The 20,964-nt window shown below is 43.2% G+C and overlaps 1 protein-coding gene across 11 annotated transcripts in view; it reads left to right on the top strand.

Annotated features, from left to right (window-relative positions):
* The window catches only part of MDGA2 (MAM domain containing glycosylphosphatidylinositol anchor 2), a 632,812-nt gene that overhangs the window by 274,093 nt on the left and 337,755 nt on the right, over nucleotides 1–20,964 (top strand). For all 11 annotated transcript variants that reach the window (XM_039537891.1, XM_039537889.1, XM_039537890.1 and 8 more), the window contains exon 3: nucleotides 13,992–14,166. In XM_039537891.1, coding sequence (XP_039393825.1) covers nucleotides 13,992–14,166 — 175 coding nt within the window. The remainder of the gene's footprint in view (nucleotides 1–13,991; nucleotides 14,167–20,964) is intronic.

Below are 20,964 nucleotides of genomic sequence, written 5' to 3'. Positions count from 1 at the left end.
GAACCATTTCATGAAACTCATTGAATAATTTAGTTGATGAACAGTGAATAGTTTCCTCTTCGTAGGGTCTTACTATGCGAGGTCCTGAGTAATTCTTGCAAGAGACCGAGCACTTTCAGATCCCATTGACCTCCATGGGAATTGAGGTGCTCAGAACTTCACTGCTTTGAGCAGTTACCAGCCACTTGCTGCCGCGCAGAAGGGGAAAAAAAGTCTGTCTTTAAGTGAGATATTTATAGCAAAATCAATATTGATTGTTCAGTATAAAAGTGTTTAAATTTAAAGCAGTGAAACCTCTTACAGTCACAGAGAAAAATGTAACAGCGAAATTAGGAGAAATGGCTGCATTTAATCACTTGGTAGGTTACTCAAAAATGTTTTTGGAATGTGCTTCTAAGTGTGACTCCAGCACCACTTGTCATACAAATGGCCCATTACCTGATTCATTTACAACTGGCTATTGTAGAAATGGTCTTAAAAGTAGGGTTGTTCTATCAATTTCCCTTTTTAACTACTGGCGTCCACTCATTAATTTTCTCCTAAACTTTTAAGCTATCATTTGCAATTTATGCACTTACCTCGTTAGTCGTTAGCATTTTCAGCCTTTGAACATGTAAAATCATATTATTGCCTTTTCCAAGCCAAAGCAAGTTTCTAATTCAGGAGGCATCCAAATGTTAATATTTTAATCTTGTGTTCTGCCTGATTTTAAATAGTTTGGCTGATGACGTGTGTGAAGGGTGGGGAGCAAACCTTGCATAACGTCTACTGAATATAACTCATTGTTTCTCTGCACTGTAGGTTTTAGTTTATGGAAATTATGAAAAACAAGATTTAATTTCTTTTGAAGAAAATCTCCCATTTGAATTAACATGTACAAAATGTAACAGGCAAAACAAAACCAAAACTTAAGATTTAGTAAAATATCCTGAAGACCCAGTTTCCTTTTTTACTTTGGGGTCATCGTTATTATTCAATTGTAGACATATTATTTATTATTCTTTCTGTTATTGTAGCAGCTTGAGGTTTCCCTGTGCTAGGTACCGTTCAGTCACATCAGAGATAGTCCCTGCCTTGCCTAAGGCCACACAGCTCAGTGGCAGAGCTTTTGAATAAAACCCCGGTCTTATTATTTCCATTACCTTGCCCCATCCATCGGTACTAGATTATCTCTATCTGGGACAACACGGGCTGGTCTAGATTAGGAAGAGGCCTCTATCCTGTGCAGAATCAAGCCTTCGAGAGGTTCCACCCAGCCTCTCCAACATAAAAATCATTGTGATGATTAATGGAAATGCAAGTGAAAAGTCAACAACCTGACATGTTCCTACAACTATGCCTGCCTCCAGAGCTGCAGAAAACTCCTGGCATTGGAACGGGTGTGGCCCCACAGTCAGGAGGGCGAGATTAGCAGGGCCAGAAATAGGCTGGAGTCTCTGTGCTCAACTCCCTGCTTACCAGCATGCCCTGTGGCAAAACTGACAGATCAGCTGCAACATCAACCCTTCCACCTTTGTCCCTTGCCACCGGGAGATCTACTACAGCCATAGGGCTGCAACCATGTTCAAAGAAAACCTTTGCAGTCTGAGGGAAGGAATCCTCCTTTCCCTTCCCCTGCTTGGGCTGGGTATTTGGTTGATAATTTGCCCCTAAATTAATAACCCTGGTGGATATTGTATAGGCTTGATCCAATATTCTGAGATCTATTTTTAATCTAAACTTTGGTTAATGTGTTGAAATGGTTACGTACGAGCTCTTGCTACCAATCAGTCTGGGATTTTGTGTTTCAAGGAACAGAACGTTGGTCAAGCCATATCATCCGGGCCACATTTTTCAGTAGTGGCTTCTGAATTTTGGGTGCCTCCATTTTGGGGTACCTTGGGCTTAAAATTCTGGAGCGCTGAGCACCTCCAATAACTATTGAAGTCAATGGGAACTTGTAACGGGGTCAGCAGCCACCTCGCATGTGTGCCCCCTTTTCTCTGGCTTGATAGTGCCTGCCAACACAGTTCTTTTCAAGGGGATGGGGGCCACCCACCTCTCATGGATGTCCCCCTTTGCTCAGTTAGGTGTGAACCTGCTTTTCTTTTTTGGTCTTACATCAGGGCGGCACCTGCCTCTCGTGAGCATCCCCGGCTGCTGGTTCTCGTGGCTGGTCTTTGGCAGCTCAGCCCTCCGGCCGAGTCGCATACGCTTCCTCCTTTCTGGGGTACACAGACCCGAGTTCTTATCACGGCCCTGGTATGGGGCTGTAGCCCAGAGTCACTGCCTTCTTCAGACACCCTGCCAGGGCCCATCTCGGTTCCCTCAGCAGTGTCCTTTCAGCAGCCCTCCCTGGGTTCAGTCTGCAACCAGACCAGCAGGGCCCATCTCAGTAACCTCGTCTGGGCTGGCCAGATTCTGTGCTCAGTTCCCTGGGCTCAGCCTGCCCGCACTGACCTTTCGACAGCTCTGCTGCTATTCTCTCCAGCCAGCCAGGTACCCAGTCTTTGGCAGCCTTCACTGGGCTCAGTTCTGTCTCATGAGCTCTCTGCAGTCCTGCTGTTCGTCTAGCCAGCCATGCACCTGGTCCTCCCTCGTCAAGCTCCTCACAGCAACTGAAGGCTCTGCTCTGCTGCTTGCCTTTTATCTGGCCGTTCTGGCCCCTTATTGGTAGCTCCAGCAGCCCCTCTAATTGGCTGCTTTTCTGCAGCCACTCTAGGCTGCCTGGAGCGCTTTGTGCTGCGGAACAGGGTGATGCAGGGCCATGAGGCCTCCAGCAGGATCCTCCGGACTTAGTCCACCTGCCATAGAGGTGCAGTACTTGGGAAACAAAGTCTAAGGTGTCTGCACTTGAGTCTCTCTCTTGATTTTGATGCAGAGAGAGAAAATGTGAGTGTGTGTTTGTATTTTAAAATCACAGGGTCCTTTGGAAAATCTTGACACTTGTAGCTGAGGAGAGATTCCATTTAACAAGTTGTGTTGGTCAAATTTTTAAATGCTCTTTTCACCATCTCATTCCTCAAAAAATAAAAATAAAACAATCTCTGCTCCCCAGCCTGTAGCAGCGCATGGGATTCTTCCATCCTAAGTGCAGGACTCTGCACTTGTCCTTGTTGAACCTCATCAGATTTCTTTTGGCCCAATCCTCTAATTTGTCAAGGACACTCTGGACCCTATCCCTACCCTCCAGCATATTTATCTCTCCCCACAGCTTAGTGTCATCTGCAAACTTGCTGAGGGTGCAATCCATCCCATCATCCAGATCATTAGTGAAGATGTTGAACAGAACTGGCCCCAGGACCGAACCCTGGGGCACTCCACTTGATACCAGCTGCCAACTAGACATGGAACCATTGATCACTACCCGTTGAGCCCGACCATCTAGCCAGTTTTCTATCCACCTTACCGTCCATTCATCCAGCCCAGACTTCTTTAACTTGCTGGCAAGAATACTGTGGGAGACTGTATCAAAAGCTTTGCTAAAGTCAAGATCATGTCCACTGCTTTTCCCAGATCCACAGAGCCAGTTATCTCATCATAGAAGGCAATCAGGTTGGTCAGACATGACTTGCCCTTGGTGAATCCATGTTGACTGTTCTTGATCACCTTCCTCTCCTCCAAGTGCTTCAAAATGGATTCCTTGAGGGCCTGCTCCATGATTTTTCCAGGGACCGAGATGAGGCTGATTGGCCTGTAGTTCTCCGGATTCTCCTTCTTCCCTTTTTTAAAGATGGGCACTACATTGGCCTTTTTCCAGTTGTCTGGGACCTCCCCCGATGGCCACAAATTTTCAAAGATAATGGCGAATGGCTCTGCAATCACATCGGCTAACTTCTTCAGCACCCTCGGATGCATTAGATCTGGACCCATGGACTTATACATGTCCAGCTTTTCCAAATAGTCCTTAACCTGTTTTTTCACCACTGAGGGCTGCTCACCTCCTCCCCATACTGTGCTGCCCAGTGCAGCAGTCTGGGAGCTGCCCTTGTCTGTGAAGACAGAGGCAAAAAAAACATTGAGTGCTTCAGCTTTTTCCACATTATCTGTCACTAGGTTGCCTCCCCAATTCAGTAAGGGTCCCACACTTTCCCTGACCACCTTCTTGTTGCTAACATACCTGTAGAAACCCTTCTTGTTACCCTTCATATCCCTTGCTAGCTGCAACTCCAATTGTGCTTTGGCCTTCCTGATTACACCCCTGCATGCTTGAGCAATATTTTTATACTCCTCCCTGGTCATCTCTCCAAGTTTCCACTTCTTGTAAGCTTCCTTTATGTGTTTAAGCTCACCAAAGATTTCTCTGTTAAGTCAAGCTGGTTGCCTGCCATATTTGCTATTCCTTCTGCACATTGGGGTGGTTCGTTCCTGCAACTTCAACACAACTTCTTTAAAATACAGCCAGCTTTCCTAGGTTTCTTTCCCCCCATATTAGCTTCCCAGGGGATCCTGCCCATCAGTTTCCTGAGGGAGTCAAAGTCTGCTTTTCTGAAATCCAGGGTCCATATTCTGCTTCTCTCCTTTCTTCCTTTTGTCAGGATCCTGAACTCGACCGTCTCATGGTCACTGCTGCCCAGGTTGCCACCCACTTCTACTTCCCCTACCAATTTGTCCCTGTTTGTGAGCAGCAGGTCAAGAGGAACACAACCTCTAGTAAATTAGATACCTTAATTGTCAGGTGCTTGACGTTATCTGTTTCCCAACAAAATCTGAATTAAACTCATTTGCACCGCATAGTAAAACTTGGGATTCTGAATAGTTAAAATATACAGATGTGGAACTAGGAATGTTAATTTCAGGTGACTGAGTGCAGAAGGGCCATGAGTCAGAGATGAAAATAAAGTGCTACTCAGTGAGTAAAGTGGCAGAATTTGGCCCTTGGTAAATAACGTAGGGGTCAATTACAAAATAAATGGCCACTCTTAACATGACGGTTCCATGTATAAATAGTTTATAAATGTTAATAAATTATTAGTAGGTGTTCTAATAAAGTGATAATCAATTGTTATAGAGTCCAGTGCTGTATCTCAGACCATGTTGGTCCTATTTCTCTTTTTAGAGGATTAAGCGAAATAAACGTTTTGAAGACCTTCATCACAAATGGTGGAAACACAAAATAATTCACAAGGCCTGTGTATGACTATTAACCAACCCAACCTGCAGCCATAGATAAATATAGTACAGTATATTCACTAAGCTCCAGTGCTTCCCTGACTCCATGTTTCCAACAAACAGAAGGATTTCATTTTAAGTAAATAGCTATCCAGCCACATCAAGGAAATTACTCAAAATCATCTGATTTTTTGTATGCCCCAGTTACTGTGTGTCTAACTTGATCCTTATAGTTTCATGAGTTCTGAACACCTACCATAGCACTTGAAGTCAACGGGACCCGCAGGTGCTCAGCATTTCTGTAAAATCAGGCCCAAGATGTCTTAAATTTGGCACCAAGCAACTGAGACAGTGAAAATCTCAGGTCACATTTGAAAACGGCACTGCTCTTTTGAGAAGATGGAGTCCATATAAAATATTTGTTTTGAAGTCTTGTTAGATTTTCCTATCTGAGTGTGAATTATTTTTGTATACAAAAATGGAGCTGTGGCTCAGTAAAATTCTACAAATGCCTTTACGCCATCTCACCGTGACCCCCCCCTCCAACCGCCCCCCCCCCAAAAAACACAAAAACAACAACAACAAACCACCTATGCTGACATGAACCTTACAGCTGGCATATGGGAAGATTACCCTTTGTTTCTACTTAGATTAGCTAGCAACTTTTTAGGTGTATCCCAGTACTACTCCATTCTTATTCCCTTATAGGGAAGATTCCTGTTAATGCTGGTAGGAGTTAAGTGCAAAAATGACCCATGTTGCAATAGAAGAATATACTTGGTTGTTATATGCAATATCTATTTTTGCCTTCAGGGCTAAAAGTGGATTTAAAGGCTGCCCTTTTTACCTTTTAATTTGGCTAGGTTGTCTTCTAGTTCTTTTTCCTATTGTGTTTGGCACACGTGACTGTTCTTTTGCCCTGTGGGAATCAGAGAGTATGACGATGCTCTACATGATTGCTTTAAAAGTCTGCCAAAGCAATGAAGAGCTGGAGATATTAAGTTGTAGGAAAGATATTAAGTTGTACTGGAGGAATTCCATATGTTGCACAAGTGTTATTAAACTTCCAGCTTCTAGGCAGTGGGTTTTGCAGTCCTGAAAAGCAAATCTTAGATAACCTGGACTTGGGTATGAAATAGATGTTACCTGTCTCACAGAAAGAGAAAGAGTTGATCAAATGGATCCTAGAAATGAAGTAATAATCAGTTCAAGCACATGTTTTTCCACCTCTCTGATGTCAGGTTCCTTATTTGATCTCGTCAATTCCTTGACTTGTAGGGACATGAGTAAAAAGGTGCCTAAATCTTAATTCATAATAAACTCCACCTATTGTCTTCTTATGACTAGTGAGCGATGTGCTAATACAGACTTTGAACATAGTATAAACGTTTTTCTCATAGCTATTGGCTACTTGTAGCTTGATTGTCTCTGGACTGATCTCCAGTATCGGTCTGTATAGCTTGCAGTCAATTAGCAGCATTATTTGTTTCTCTACTAAAAATAAAAAGATCTCTTCCTTTTAACACTCTAACGAAGTGATCAGAATACAATTATTCCTCTGCTGCCTTCTGGATAAATTCTGAATTGATGATGCATCTCTCACATCCCGTTTGCTACTTACAGCTACTGTAGTAGAAACTTACTTTAGCTAAAGGAATAGAGGTCTGTGCTTCTGGGCTGCATTGAAGGAGATGTGTGACTTTAAGCTCCTGAGCAGTGCCGTTGACGCCCATGTCATGATGCATGTGCTTAAGTGTTTTCCTGGGAGCAGAGAGAGAGCTAAGTTTTATCCCTGTCCTGCTGTAAAGTTCTGAGTGACCACGGCATGTAACGTTTCGAAAAGCGGGACATTGTTAGGTGGGCACAGTCTGGCTACAATAAATGTTGAGAAATGTGTTTGTAAATCAAAGTCTCTCCCATTTTTGCATTCAGTTCCTAACTGATAGCAGTTTTCTAGTGCTCTCCAAGATACAGGATTATAATTTTTGACTGAAATTGAGGATTAATTTTAATTGGATGTTTCACCCCTCTAATATTTCATGAGGAAAGTTTCAAACAATCGGCATTACTTTTACTGGGGGCCATTTCTTAAGCCTGAGCCTTTCAGAGACATTACCATAAGAAATAAACAGGAACAGAAATGTCCATACCTCAGTTGCATATCCGTAGCCAGTAGCAATGTTATATTCAAATGAAGATAGACATTCTGTACCCTTCGCCTCTTCAGGCACAGTGTGTCTTGTTGTTTCTGGTTTAATAAAATTTCAGTACACAGAAAAAATCATTTTATTTACAGATATATGCAGAGCCAATCCCATACCTGTCCATGATACTTTAGCAATAGTTGCCAGGTCTGTGTGGGCGTTCTCCTGTCACGAATGGTGAACACTTGGAAGATTCAATAGAACAGTACCCCGTTATTCCTAAAGTAAACACAGTGAGCAGGAAAGTCAAGCACATTTTTGGCTTGCCTTTCCTCTAGCCATCCTGTGGGTATAGACCAAGTGTATCTCAGGAATAGTTGTATCTGTTTTTGATGATCTGGGGTGTAGACAAAGCAACCCAGCAAGGTCAAAGCTTGGCAGGATAATTTAGAATTCTAATTGATCACGTCCCTTGATCTGCTGGCAATGCCCCTACTTATACAGCCCAAAATGCTGTTAGCAAGCTAATATCCAGCTTCTTGTCCACTGTAATCCCTAGGTCCTTTTCTGCAGAACTGCTGCCTAGCCATTTGGTCCCTAGTCTGTAACAGTGCATGGGATTCTTCCATCCTAAGTGCAGGACTCGGCACTTGTCTTTGTTGAACCTCATCAGATTTCTTTTGGCCCAATCCTCTAATTTGTCTAGGTTCCTCTGTATCCTATCCCTATCCTCCAGCATATCTACCACTCCTCCCAGTTTAGTGTCATCTGCGAGCTTGCTGAAGGTGCAGTCCACGCCATCCTCCAGATGATTAATGAAGATATTGAGCAAAACCAGCCCCAGGACTAACCCTTGGGGCACTCTGCTTGATACCGGCTGCCAACTAGACATGGAGCTATTGATCACTACCCGTTGAGCCCGTCGATCTAACCAGCTTTCTGTCCACCTTATAGGCCAGCTGTGGCGTCTGAAGAATGAGAGTGTGAAAGGAAGAGAAAACAGAAGTCTATCAGCAGGAGAGTAGGGGAGAAGTGCACTGGAAAGCTTGCTGTCCTGAGAGCTGTGGCTTATAGTTCCCTGCTCTGTGATTGTAGCAGCTACTCTCTGAATCTGTTTTGCTAAATGAAGCCAAAGAGGAGTCATCTGAGTGAAAGCCCAGGTGTTTTACGGAAAATACAAACGACTCATGGGTCAGATCGAGAACCATCACCCAGAACTTTAACTGAAAGCAAAAATAATCCAGTCAGAAAGGCAGAAAACAATCTGTAATAAAAAGCCTGGCTGTTTGTAAAGGTTCAGATTCATCTTGGTGTGACAAATGTCCCCATCCATTCCAATTACATTATACTGAGATCCTTTTTTGTGGGGAGGGGAGGAGGAAGTTATGCTTTGGCCTCTCCCCCAGCTGACTCCAGACTGTGTGCATGCAAAAAAGGCTGCTTGGTCTGAGGCAGGGATTTCAATGTTGGGAGGGTGGCTCAGAGATTTCCTTATCATAAAATTCTCATGGACATGAGAGTAGGATGTTTACAAGCCATTCCAACGTGATTCCTCACTGAGCATGTAGGATAACCTTATTTTGATTATTTTATATATTTGCAGTTGGTGCTTAACAGAGGTTTCCGTTTTGCAATGTAAAAAAGTGATTGCCAAACTTCTCCTTTCCCTCTGATCACTTCGAGAGAAGAAAAATAAATCCATTGCGAAATCTATTGGAAATATTGAATGGTGGCTTAAAACCAATCCATCGATGCTGACCAAGCAGGCTATGTGCTTTGAATAAAGGAAAGACATTTGGGTACTTTTGAGGCAATACAGTGTTTGAGCCAATACTTCTGCAATGCATTGTGGTCTGTAAACCTCTGCGTTTCTTTCATAGATTCTAAATTCAGAAGGGACCACAGTGATCATCTAGTCTGACCTGCATAACACAGGCCAGAGAACTGCCCTAAAATAATTCCTTAATTCTTAAGGTTCCTTTTCCGAATAAATAAGGAAAATATGTTTTGCTGCTGCTCTCTGACTGGCCATCTGTTATGTGGAAAAAGCTGACAGGAATCAACTTTTTCTTTTTAGTTCCTAAGCCAAGACTACAGGAGTAGATTACTCAGATGAAACCTGTAAAATCAGACCCATCAGCAGAACAGTTTTGTTAGGTTTTTATTGGCATTCTGAATGACAAAGAGCAGAATCTTGTGAAAACAAAAATGGAGGCTATTGAAAAGTGACATAAGCAGCCAACTCTGAGCAGTTTTGAAAATCTCACCCTAATAGGCCAAGATCAGTGCAGTAGGTGAATGTATGTGTATTATATATATTTCTGTATATATTTCTGTATTAACATGCATTATTAGTCTGATTTGTATAAGTCATGATGTATGGATGTGACTTCAGTAAAAAGCCACATTATGAAAAAGTATAGCTTTAGCCCATTGGTTGCTCGCAAGCTGTTTTCTTTGAATATTTTTTTGTTCATGCTATGTCACACAATTCATGTGGTATTATTTCTGCTCCAGTACTGGGACAATGGAAATTTTCAAACAAATTCTGAATAAGAAACATTCACAACATGGTTTTGGATGAATAATCACATTCCATAGGCAACATTTTTGGAAAATATTGGGATTTATGAACCGTGCAAATATCCACTGAGCAATAAAAGCAATTGGCTGGAAATTTTCAATGCAGGAACTGGCTGAACACTTGAATAAAATGATCAAGGCTAGCCTGGGACTTGGGAAATATGGGTTTAATTCCCCGTTCCACTATACATCTCCTTTGTGCCCGTGGGTGAGCTGTTTAGTCTCTCTACATCTCAGTTGCTCACAGGAGAGGTGGAGAGATTAAAAGCACCACCTCACCTCATGGCGGTGCTGAGAGGAGAAAGGCATTAACAATTGTGAGGGCTTAGATACTATGGGAATGATGTATGGAACGGTGCTGACGGATAGCTTTCTCATGTGGTATTTAGAGCCTGATCCAATGCCCAGTGAAATCAATGAAAGGGCTTTCATTCAATGGATATTGGGCAAGAACTTAATGACATTCTGCATATCACCCAATGACTGTACCAGGCGCCGTACTACAGCCCCTAAATTTCTATAATTAGAGCTGGGTAAAAAATTTCAAATGAAATTTTTCCCCCCAAAAAATGCAGATTTGGGTCAACCAAGAAAGTTCACAAATTATTCTCAAAGTCACTTGAGGTAACCAAAGTGTTTCATTTGACCCAAAATGTTTAGTTTGATCTGAAACAAATTTTATTTTTTTCCATTTAATCCAGTGAACCAAAAAAGCACAGGTCTATCTTGAAGGGAGTTATCCTTGAGTAAGACCTCTAGGCTCAGTCATCTTATTTTGCTGTATTCATTTGCTTTCATTAGTGCATTAGTCATATTTTTTTCCATTGTTGGCACTCAATAAATAATATTATATTGATTGGAATCAGATCATTGTAGTATTTACATTGAGCTAAAGCCAATGTGAATAATGAATTGAGATTAAATCAACTGCAATGTAAACATGGTATTTTTTTCCCCCAGAGCTGCTCTCACTTGAAAGAGAGAGAACCTGGTTGGCCATTTTACACCTTTTTCCCTTAGGAAGATCATCCTCCTTGCTAAGTAGAGGTCAGCTCCAAAATGAGTTCATATCATTAATCGTAACCCCCCAAAAGTGAGGAATCCTCATAAAACTGAAAATCCACTTGTAGGGGCTAATGCTGGCCATCAGAAGTCAGACCTCTGTGAAATGGTGTTGGAAGACGGATTAGATGAAGGAATCGTAGACTGGGCTATGTTGTTTCTAAGATTAGATAGATTGTAACAATAGTGAGTGATTTTAAAAGAAATATTCTGGGACGGATTATTTCGATGTACTAAATGCCAACTTTTTGAATTTTTCAAGAAAAAATATTTCCCCTTAAAGAACAAAAATCTATTTGTTCGATACATTTTTCTATTTTACTTTTAAAACAATTAATTTAAATTAACAACAGCCTGGCAATTTTTGGTTCAAACAATAACAGTAATAATAATAAAGCATGAAGGAGATTCAGTGACTATCTTCTCCTTTTTGTGTTCCCTTAACACTAAACCAATGCTTAATTTTAAATAAATAAAAAAAATAAGTTTGACAGCAACCTTCTGCACACTCCGTATAGCAAAATTAAGCAGGAACACATTTTTATGGATGACTTAAAATGCCCCAAAGCCAGGGCTTTACAGTAGAAATGCAAACATATTAATATTTGTAAATATAGCCGTGGTAATGGCATTTCTCTCACACAAAGACAGAATAATGTATATAAAGAGTTTTAGGTATTTGCTTTATTCCTGAGTGGTCCAGCTATGTTTGAGTTACGCAGATCAGCTGCAAAGAATGTAATGCCTGCCTGCATGCAACACCATCATATATTGTTAATATCCTGTGTATTTTATAAAAGAGATTCAAAATGTTTTGGGGAGCTTTCAAAATTTTATTCTTCTGTCTGTAACCTACAGCCCTTCCGGGGGAGGGGGGGAAATATTGATATAAGCTCCCATTTCGGTTCCTAATGGATCAGAAAAGGTGGGATTTCAAACCCTGTTGTTGGTCCAGGATTGAGTGTTGCCTGTTGTGGCTTCTAGACCAGTGCAATTTTCAGGGAGGAGTTCCTGTGGGAAAGTAGGAAACGTTTGTTTCGTTTTTAATGGCATCGCTTTCGAAGGTGCTTAGAGCTGCTGGAAGAGGTGGATAAATAGGAAAAGTTCCAGCAGTGCAGGATCTAGTGTGTTTCCATGTATTTTTTTCAGATGAAAATCGTGCTCGCATACCACACAATGGTGGAAGGCATAGAACTGGTTGAATAATATTAATTGGGGACCAGATTCTTACTGGTGCAGAGTGTGTGTGTGGGGGGGGGGAGGGAAAGGAAGCTCAAGGAGTTTTTGGGAGACCGATAGTGTTACCGTTCCTGGACTGTGGTGCGTGAGGTTGGGAGGATAGCGAGCTGCACTTCATGATGGGCTGTAGTAGGAAGCACAGAAGAGGTGCTGTAGAAACACTGCAGTCCATGGATAATGGTGGTGTTCAGTGAGAATCAGCCTAGTCCATTGGACCCTGGTTTTTTTTGCTAGCTCTGCCACTGATCTGCTGTGTTGCTCTGGGCAAGTGACTTCACCTCTCTGTACCTACATCTTTCTTGTCTATTCATCTGGTAAGCTTTCCAGGCCACTGTATCCGTACAACACCTCCTATGGTGGGCCCCCCAAGCTTGGCTGGGGTCTCTAGATGTTCTGTAATATACATCAACAACAACAACAATGTGCTACTCAACATCATTAATGGTTCACAGAATGAGATATTTAATTTTTTCCAGTATATAACAAAGTAACTGTAACCACATTAACAAGCATGCCCAGCAGGATATTTTACCAATAATTACTTCACTACTTCTGTAATGTGTTGTCCATAAGGTTAGGGATCCAGTCCCTTCTTCCATTGGCATTCACTGCTAGTTGAAAAAGAAATCCCTTTAACAGCTACGTGTAGATGGCCAGAGACTCAGCAAGAGAAAACACTGTTGAGACCATTTTCCTTTAAGTGGCATTTGCCAGAGGTTTGCTTTTTAACAAGAAACTGTTTCGTTCGACTTGTAATTCCAACAGAGACTTTGCATCATTGTTGAACGTGAGATGGAAAAGTCGTTCACAAAATAACTAGGCCAGTCGTTGGCACCGCTGGAACTGAAGCGTAGCTGTGAAGTCAGTGGAGCGACTTGGTGTCAAACTGGTTTAATGGCACGGAATGTTGGGCCGAACATGTCCCTTTTCTTGTGCTGTGAAGTGCGGCCATTGCAACTTGCTCAAGTATTTTCAATGCATGTTTCATTCAATTGTACAAACTTTTAACTGAGTCATACCATAGTAACTGTCTGTATCATTACCAGAGCGGATTCTGTTGTGCACAGCTGTGTTTAAAAGAATTGCATTGTTCGTAATAGAATGTTATAGGCATCCCAACTGTGTTGGCAGTTTAACAGAAGTGTTCACTTTGAAAAGTTTGCACTTTTTTGGAAAATAATTATTGATGTAGGAGAAGTTCTAATTATTGGAACAGACAATTAAAAAACAAAAAAGCCAAGTAACTATTTTAACTCCTTCCCCGCCCCCAGGTATAGACAGCTGCCTGAAATTGTAAGACACTGTTTGATATGGCTATTGAAAAGCAGCTGGAGGCTTCTGTTATGTTTTAAAATGTTTCCAAATAGAAATTTGTGGTCTGATTTTCATTAATTTGACTTCAATGGGAGCTGCAGGGGCCCAAAAATCTCAGAAAATGTATCTATTATAACTAGTGCTTTGGCACATTGAAATATTTGTATATATAAACCTAGATAGAACAATACAAAAATAAATTCAATATAAAATATTGAAAAGAACAGCACAGGGCTAGACCTGATGTGCTCTGCTTAATTCTGCTCATACAGGGTTTTTCTGCAGCTATTTAAGCAGATGGGTTACAGTTGGTGGTTGTGTCATCACATATAGCCCTCACCAGCAGGACTGATTTCTTTACAAGGTATTTCCAACTAGAGTAATCAGCTATTGCTAACAGAGACTAGTTCCAGGACCCCACTCGTGGTATTCTTTGATTTCTCATAGCCACAGGACCCATGCTGCTCTCAGGTTTGTAGAGGAATCTCTGGAGCTGCACTGCATTCATTTTTACAAACTGCCAACCTAAAGTAACAATCTTTTTCGATGCTTGCTCAGATCAGGTGGACGAAAACAGCAGGAAGTGCCTCTGACAGATTCCAAGACTCGAGTGTCTTCAATGAAACTCTGAGGATTACAAATATCCAGCGACACCAAGGAGGCCGCTACTACTGCAAGGCGGAGAATGGTTTGGGTTCCCCAGCTATAAAATCAATCCGAGTGGATGTGTACTGTAAGTAAACAGCTCGCAGTTTCCATTTACCTCCTCTACTGTCTGGCATTGTGTGAAGGGGGCCTAGGAATACTAAGGAAGTGGGGAGCCCCAGACAAAGTACAAACACGCAAACTCTTGCAATGTAGTTCAGAGATAACACTCTGGGTCCAATTCTGCAGCCTTTACCCCTGCAAGTAATCTTAACTCTTGTGAATATTCCCATTGACGTTCAAGGGGCTGTTCACATGGGTAGGGGTTGCAAGTTCAGACTCTTGCGTTGAAAAAAGTTAATAGTATTATGACGAGGCACATTTATTAGTTAGGAGCTGATGGAGCACCTTGGAAAGGGAAGTTTTGCCCTTGAGATCAGTGCGATCAGGATATGCTCTGAGTGCATGCAGTCACTACTCCCCAGTTCCCAGTGCTCCTGTGTTCTCCACACGTACAGGGATTGCCCCGGACACATCAACAGTTGCCTGCAGCAAGTGCAGTGTTCCAGATTCCACTGTTGTTAGTTAATGGGGAGTATAGTTAGGGGGAGGGATAACTCAGTGGTTTGAGCATTGGCCTGCTACACACAGGGTTGTGAGTTCAATCCTGGAGGGGGCCACTTAAGGATCTGGGGCAAAAATCAGTACTTGGTCCTGCTAGTGAAGGCAGCAGGCTGGACTCCATGACCTTTCAGGGTCCCTTCCAGTTCTAGGAGATAGGTATATCTCCTATTATAAAAATATATAAATGGTGCCCTTCTCAGGGCACCTCTGTATTCCATGTTGAATGCATCATCAAAAAAAATACATGTTGAGACCTTGATGAATCTTCTTTCTATGCATTCTGCTGCACAATACAGCCCCATGAAGTGTTGTGGATAATACAATTGTTTATACAAACTGTGTCCAGAAATAGTTATTGTGCTTAATCAAGGGAAGTGAGCAAAAATTAATAAACCTCAAAAACCAATAAAAGCCCAGACCTCTTACTATCTGCACAAAATGAGCCCAGAGGCAAAGGAAGTCGTCTGAGACTTTAGGGGAAAACTTGCAACGCTATAAAAGGGAGTCAGGTGTCCATTTGTACCTTTGAAACTCTCCCCCAAATGGAGTATGTGAGGTGAGCAGGTGAGCAGTAGTACTGTATTTCCTACACAACACACACGCTCATGGAAAGTGAGTGCCCAGTAGAACTTGGTACATTGCTTGCCAAAGCAGCCAGGGCTCTGGTCTCCAAAGCCCTTCGCCAGAACCATGGAACAAAGGCAATGAATGGGGAATGGAATTGACCATTTCCTCACACTGGGAGCTTGCAGTAAAATCAATTCATTGGGCTAACAGAAAAGAAAATCCGGTTCTGACCTGTGCATGTCCCAGCTACAAAGACAAAACTAGTCACAGAAGTGAAATATGGTCCCTTCTCATTACTGGATAGAGCATTTCCCACTAGATGTCTTGTGAACTTTTCCCCTGCATTTGTGTCTATACTCAGTATGGCTGTACCTGCCGATAGCACAGTGGGAAGTTTTGAGTGCCTAATGCACATACATTTACACGGCCCGCAGGATAAAGAAAACAGGATCAAAGTCTTTTCTTTTTACTACTTCAAAGGAGAAGGTCCTTGCAGTGAACATTTGGAGGATCCTATAATGTACAAGGCACTGTCTCAAAGATGGTTTTTAAAAGGACAGCAGAGTTCTCAATTAGTGACCGTTTTGTTTTTCTTTTACTGAACCCTCTAAAAAGTAAGCCGATGGGCCGCTATAAGATTTCAAGAAGTGTGAGTCTCATGTACAGATTTCATCAGTAGTAAAAGCACCCTATTGCTTTTTGACGTAGGGTAGGATAGTTTGCTGGTTTAGAAGACCAGTTGTACCTGCTGTTAGGTTAGTTATCAGTTTTTAAAATGTGAGTAAACTGCGTTTTCCTTCCCTAAAGAGACTCCCAGCCCACTCTTTTATTCACTCGGTTTACTGATGTGCCTTGTTTAATTCACCAGATTAGTCACCCTATATCAATGGTGAATTTATAAATTGTTCCTAAAGGATTAACAGGTGTTTTAATAAATAGAGAGACAGGATGGGTGAAGTCATATCTTTTACTGGACCTCACCCACTTTGTCACTCTAATATCCTGAGACCGACATGGCTACAACAAACACCGTTTTAATCATTTGTTCATTTATTACAGATTGTTAGAGTCCAGTGGGCCAAATGATTGTTGGTAACCTTGCTTAAGAACCAAATCTAACACCTTCTACTTGATGTGCTAAGTACCATCCATACACGCACACACTTAGGCCGTGTCTACCCTAGCAGGCTTATAGCGGCAAAGCTGTATCGATGCAGCCGCGCGGCTGTAAAATCACTCATACAGCCGCTCTGTGCTGATGGGAGAGAGCTCTTCCGTCAACATAATAAAACCACCTCAATGATTGGCAGGAGACGCTCTCCCACCAGCAGTGCACGTGAGCGCTTATGCTGGCAAAATTTACGTTGCTGAGGGGTTATTGGGTTTTTCCCCGCACCCTTGAGCAACATAAGTTTTGTCAATGTAAGTGGTGCTGTCAACGTAGCATTAGTGTTCACTCTGCAGCCTTGCTCCCGCTGATGTGATAATTCCACCTCCACGAGAGGCGCAGGCCTTGATGTCGGTGTGCTTAGGGCGACACAGTGTCCATGTAGACACTGTTAATTACATTGGCTGTTGGCTGTCATTCTTTTCAATTTCATGAGTCCAATTGACGAGAAAGCTGGGCTGTCACCGGGGTGGGGGTGGGGCTCCAGTCCAGTCTCCTCCCCTCCCCCCCCCCCGCCCCTGCTCCAAGCCAGGCTGCACACTCCCCTCTTGGAGCCTGGTGCTTCCTGGAGGCTCCTGGCTCCCCACTGCCCACCACTGGGGGCTGCCTGCCTGCCCCGGCTCTCAGCTCCCCGCTGGGGGTCTGGTTGCTCCCCACAGGCTCTCCGCTCCCCACCGCAGCTGGGCCTCCCAGCAGGGAGTTCTACCCCTGGAGTCCAGGCGGCTCCCAGGAGCCTCGCACCAACCCCTGGGCTCCCCACAGGGAGCCGGGAGCTGAAGGCGCAGCCTGGCTGGGAATGGGGAGCTGGGCAGGCGCAGCCTGGCAGCTGCCCGAAGGCTCCCGGCTCCCCGCAGGGAGCCCAGCAGCTGATTGAGACCCCTGGGAGCAGGCCAGACTCTGGGCACAGAGCTTGCAGCCAGGAGCCCAGCTGCAACAGGGAGCCAAGACCCCGGGGGAGCAGCCAGCCTCCTGGGAGCGGGGATCCCAGGGGACAGCTGGGCTTCCATCAGGAAGCTGCGTGCTCAGGCTCTCAGTCCCCCACACTGCTCCACTGAAGTTGGAGTAAGCGTTCCTGGTGAGGAGGCGCTGCACCAACAGAGGGAGGGCAGTGTGCACGCGAACCATAACAACAGTTATTGCGGTGGGTGTAAGTTGACCTAACCTAGTGTAGACATGCCCTTCTGTACGTATTCCGCTTCCCCAGAATCTGCCATATACCCAGGGCCTAAGGGGTAGATCACTGAGTTCAGCTACAGGTAGCTAGCGGCTGAAAACCTCAGAGGGAAATATTTGAGTCTTGTTATCATGATGGTGACTTAAGGGCTCTTTTTAATATCCATCACTTGGAATTTCCTTAATTTCTTAATTTTAGGCACATTAATTAAAAGTAACATAAAAGCCTGGCCTTGCATTAAACATATAATTAGTGCTCTGAGAGCTGTTGTTCTGGAAATGTTTAGTATCAGAGGGGTAGGTGTGTTAGTCTGGATCTGTAAAAGCAGCAAAGGGTCCTGTGGCACCTTATAGACTAACAGACCTTTTGGAGCATGAGCTTTCGTGGGTGAATCCCCAGTTTGTCGGATGCATGTAGTGGAAGTTTCCAGGGACGGGTATATATATATATACAAGCAAGAAGCAGGCTAGAGATAACGAGGTTAGTTCAATCAGGGAGGATGAGGCCCTGTTCTAGCAGTTGAGGTGTGAAAACCAACTACAAAAGCAGTTTCTCCTCCCTTGGTTTTCACACCTCAGCTGCTAGAAGAGAGCCTCATCCTCCCTGATTGAACTAACCTCGTTAGCGCTAGCCTGCTTCTTGCTTGCATATATATACCTGCCTCTGGAAATTTCCACTACATGCATCTGACGAAGTGGGTATTCACCCACGAAAGCTCATGCTCCAAAACGTCTGTTAGTCTATAAGGTGCCACAGGATTCTTTGCTGCTTTTGGAAATGTTTGTAATTTTAAAGTTTGGATCCTTCTTAACTTAGACTGAGGTTAGATCTGAGGATCAGATTCTTCATTCTCTTTATAAATTGTTTTAGCTGTCATGTTCTTGGATTTACTGAGATCTATTATTATTTATTATCTATTTACAGCTCATTCCACTGCTTGTGCTTGAGAATTTGTCATGCTTCTTGACCATGTCATAACTTTTAGGTCTCGGCCATGATTAAGTCCCTGAGGATTTGGCATGATAAACCAGTCCGTGTTCTGACAACTATTTTATGGTCAAATATTTCTGAGCAGACAGCTGTGGAGGTGGGCTCAAAATGCAAATTCTGGATTGAACCTAGATTTTAAAAAAAACCCAGGAAACTCAGAGCTAATGAAAATTTTAAAGAAAAACAAAATAATAAAAGTCTGAAGTTTCCCAGCTAAGGTACCTAAAATACTTTACAATCATTGAGCAGTTAGAACTTTCTGTGTTCAGTTCTTTGCTCCTTTTTAGCTGCATTGTAAGTTGTATTTGTCGCAATGCCCTAGATTAGGTCCTCCACAGAGTATTGAACCTGGAACCTTTGGATCTATGAGCCTTTTCTATTTAAGCTGTAAAATGCCAGGTCCTTCAGATCAGAGCCAGTAGAAGACTTTCAAATAAAGCTGGTCAAAAATTTAGTTTTTCAGTTACATGGAAATTTTTGTGGAAAGTGTCCATTTTTGTCAAAATTGAAGGGGGAAGGATTGTTATTAACCCAGTACCCTGGGAAACCATTTGTGTCGTTTAGGCTTTTTTTCAGCAACTGAAAAAGAGGAATTTCAGGCCAAAGCCAGAAACAATCTTGGGTTTTTTTTCCCAGAAAAACATGTTGCAGACAAAAACTGGGGAGAAGGATTTTAGTTTTTATTTAAATTTTACATGGGCAAATGTCCCCACCCCAACAAAACCATTTCCCGACTTGCACTACTCCTAATCCTCTGTGTAGTCTAGCCACTAGAGGGAGACAGAGCCACACTATTTTAATGTGGGTTACGTGTTGCTTTGGATATTTCTAAGAGCTACATGAAATTGTCTGCTTACGACTTAAAGTTTGAAAAGCCACTTTATTTGTACAGCGAGCAAGTGGTTTCCTGAAGAAAGGGCAAGAGCATTTTGTTTTGTGGCTGGTTGCATGTCTCTGCTGTAGAATTGCTAGCGATGTGTGTCTCCCAGCTGCTTGGAAAATGTTGATAGGAACAAAATTTGGATGAAAAGTAAAAATTCCCATTTTTTTCCACATTCCAGTCTGCTCAAGCGTCCATTAGCACTTGGAGCACTGATTGGAATGATAGTGACCATCCCACAAGTTACTCCACGTGGGACTGATGGAAATTTCAACTCCAGGTCCAAGTCAGAATAAAGCATCCTAGTTTTGCCATTACTAAGAAGTTGACTCTTGGTTACAGATGCAGGAGTGAAAGAGTCTGGGTTGCTCAGGGCCCACAAGCTGAATGAAGTCTTCATGCCAATTCCTCCGAGATTCAGGGAGGCCCTCAGAACCCCGCCCTCCACCCTCAGCAAGACTTGCTCATTCCTGATGACTCCGAAAGAATGATCAACCCCCCCATGAGCCTGTTTAGGTTCATTGAATGGCAGATCTGTGGCTGGGAGGGATTCTTGAGGCCACTGATGTGCCCATTATAAGCTTTCCATTAATACTCACTCCTGCTCTGCTTTCCCCTTCGTTCCCTTCTCCACCACCCTTCACGCTCAGCTGGCACCCTCCATGCTCCCTCTTCTCCACGGCTCCTGCTCTGCTGTCCCTCATACTCTCCTCCTCCAATTCCCCTCTGCATTCTTCATTCGCCCCAGCTCCCGCCTCCTGTTGATCTGCTCCCATGTGTCTGCTAGGACCCCGAGAAGCAGGAGTTCTATAGGGAGAGGGTATCGGAGAATAGAGGGAGACATTCCCCTGCTTGATTAGAAGATTATTTTTTATTGTCGCCCATGTCCTGCTCTCCAGCGTGGAGCTTGGGAAGACACATAGGGAGTGTTTTGTAACTGAGGGTAGGAACATAAAGAGCACTTCAGTTTTGTAGTACGTGGGGGACCCTCCTTTTCCCCCTGATGAGTCTTTCCTAGTGATTGGCTTACGTGGGATGTGTGTCTCCACAAAAAAAAGGGGCTGGAGAGTTGGGGCAAGGTTTTTAGACCACGGCAAGCTGCCGAATTCTCACAAATGGGTGTGGACAAATTGGAGAGAGTCCAGAGAAGAGCAACACAAATGATTAAAGGTCTAGAAAACATGACCTATAAGGAAAGATTGAAAAAAAACCTGGGTTTGTTTAGTCTGGAGAAGAGAAGACTGAGAGGGGACACGACAACAGTTTTCAAGTATATAAAAGGTTGTTACAAGGAGGAGGGAGAAAAATTGTTGTTCTTAACCTCTGAGGACAGGACAAGAAGCAACAGGTTTAAACTGCAGCAAGGGAGGTTTAGGTTGGACAAGAGGAAAAACTTCTTAACTGTCAGAGTGGTTAAGCACTGGAATAAATTGCCCAGGATGCTTGTGGAATCTCCATCATTGGGGATTTTTAAGAGAGGTTG

The sequence above is a fragment of the Mauremys reevesii genome, linkage group 4 (genome assembly GCF_016161935.1).
Source record: "Mauremys reevesii isolate NIE-2019 linkage group 4, ASM1616193v1, whole genome shotgun sequence".
NCBI classification, from domain to species: domain Eukaryota; kingdom Metazoa; phylum Chordata; order Testudines; family Geoemydidae; genus Mauremys; species Mauremys reevesii.
Note: the sequence above shows the minus strand (reverse complement) of the source record. Positions and strands in the feature narration are given on the sequence as shown.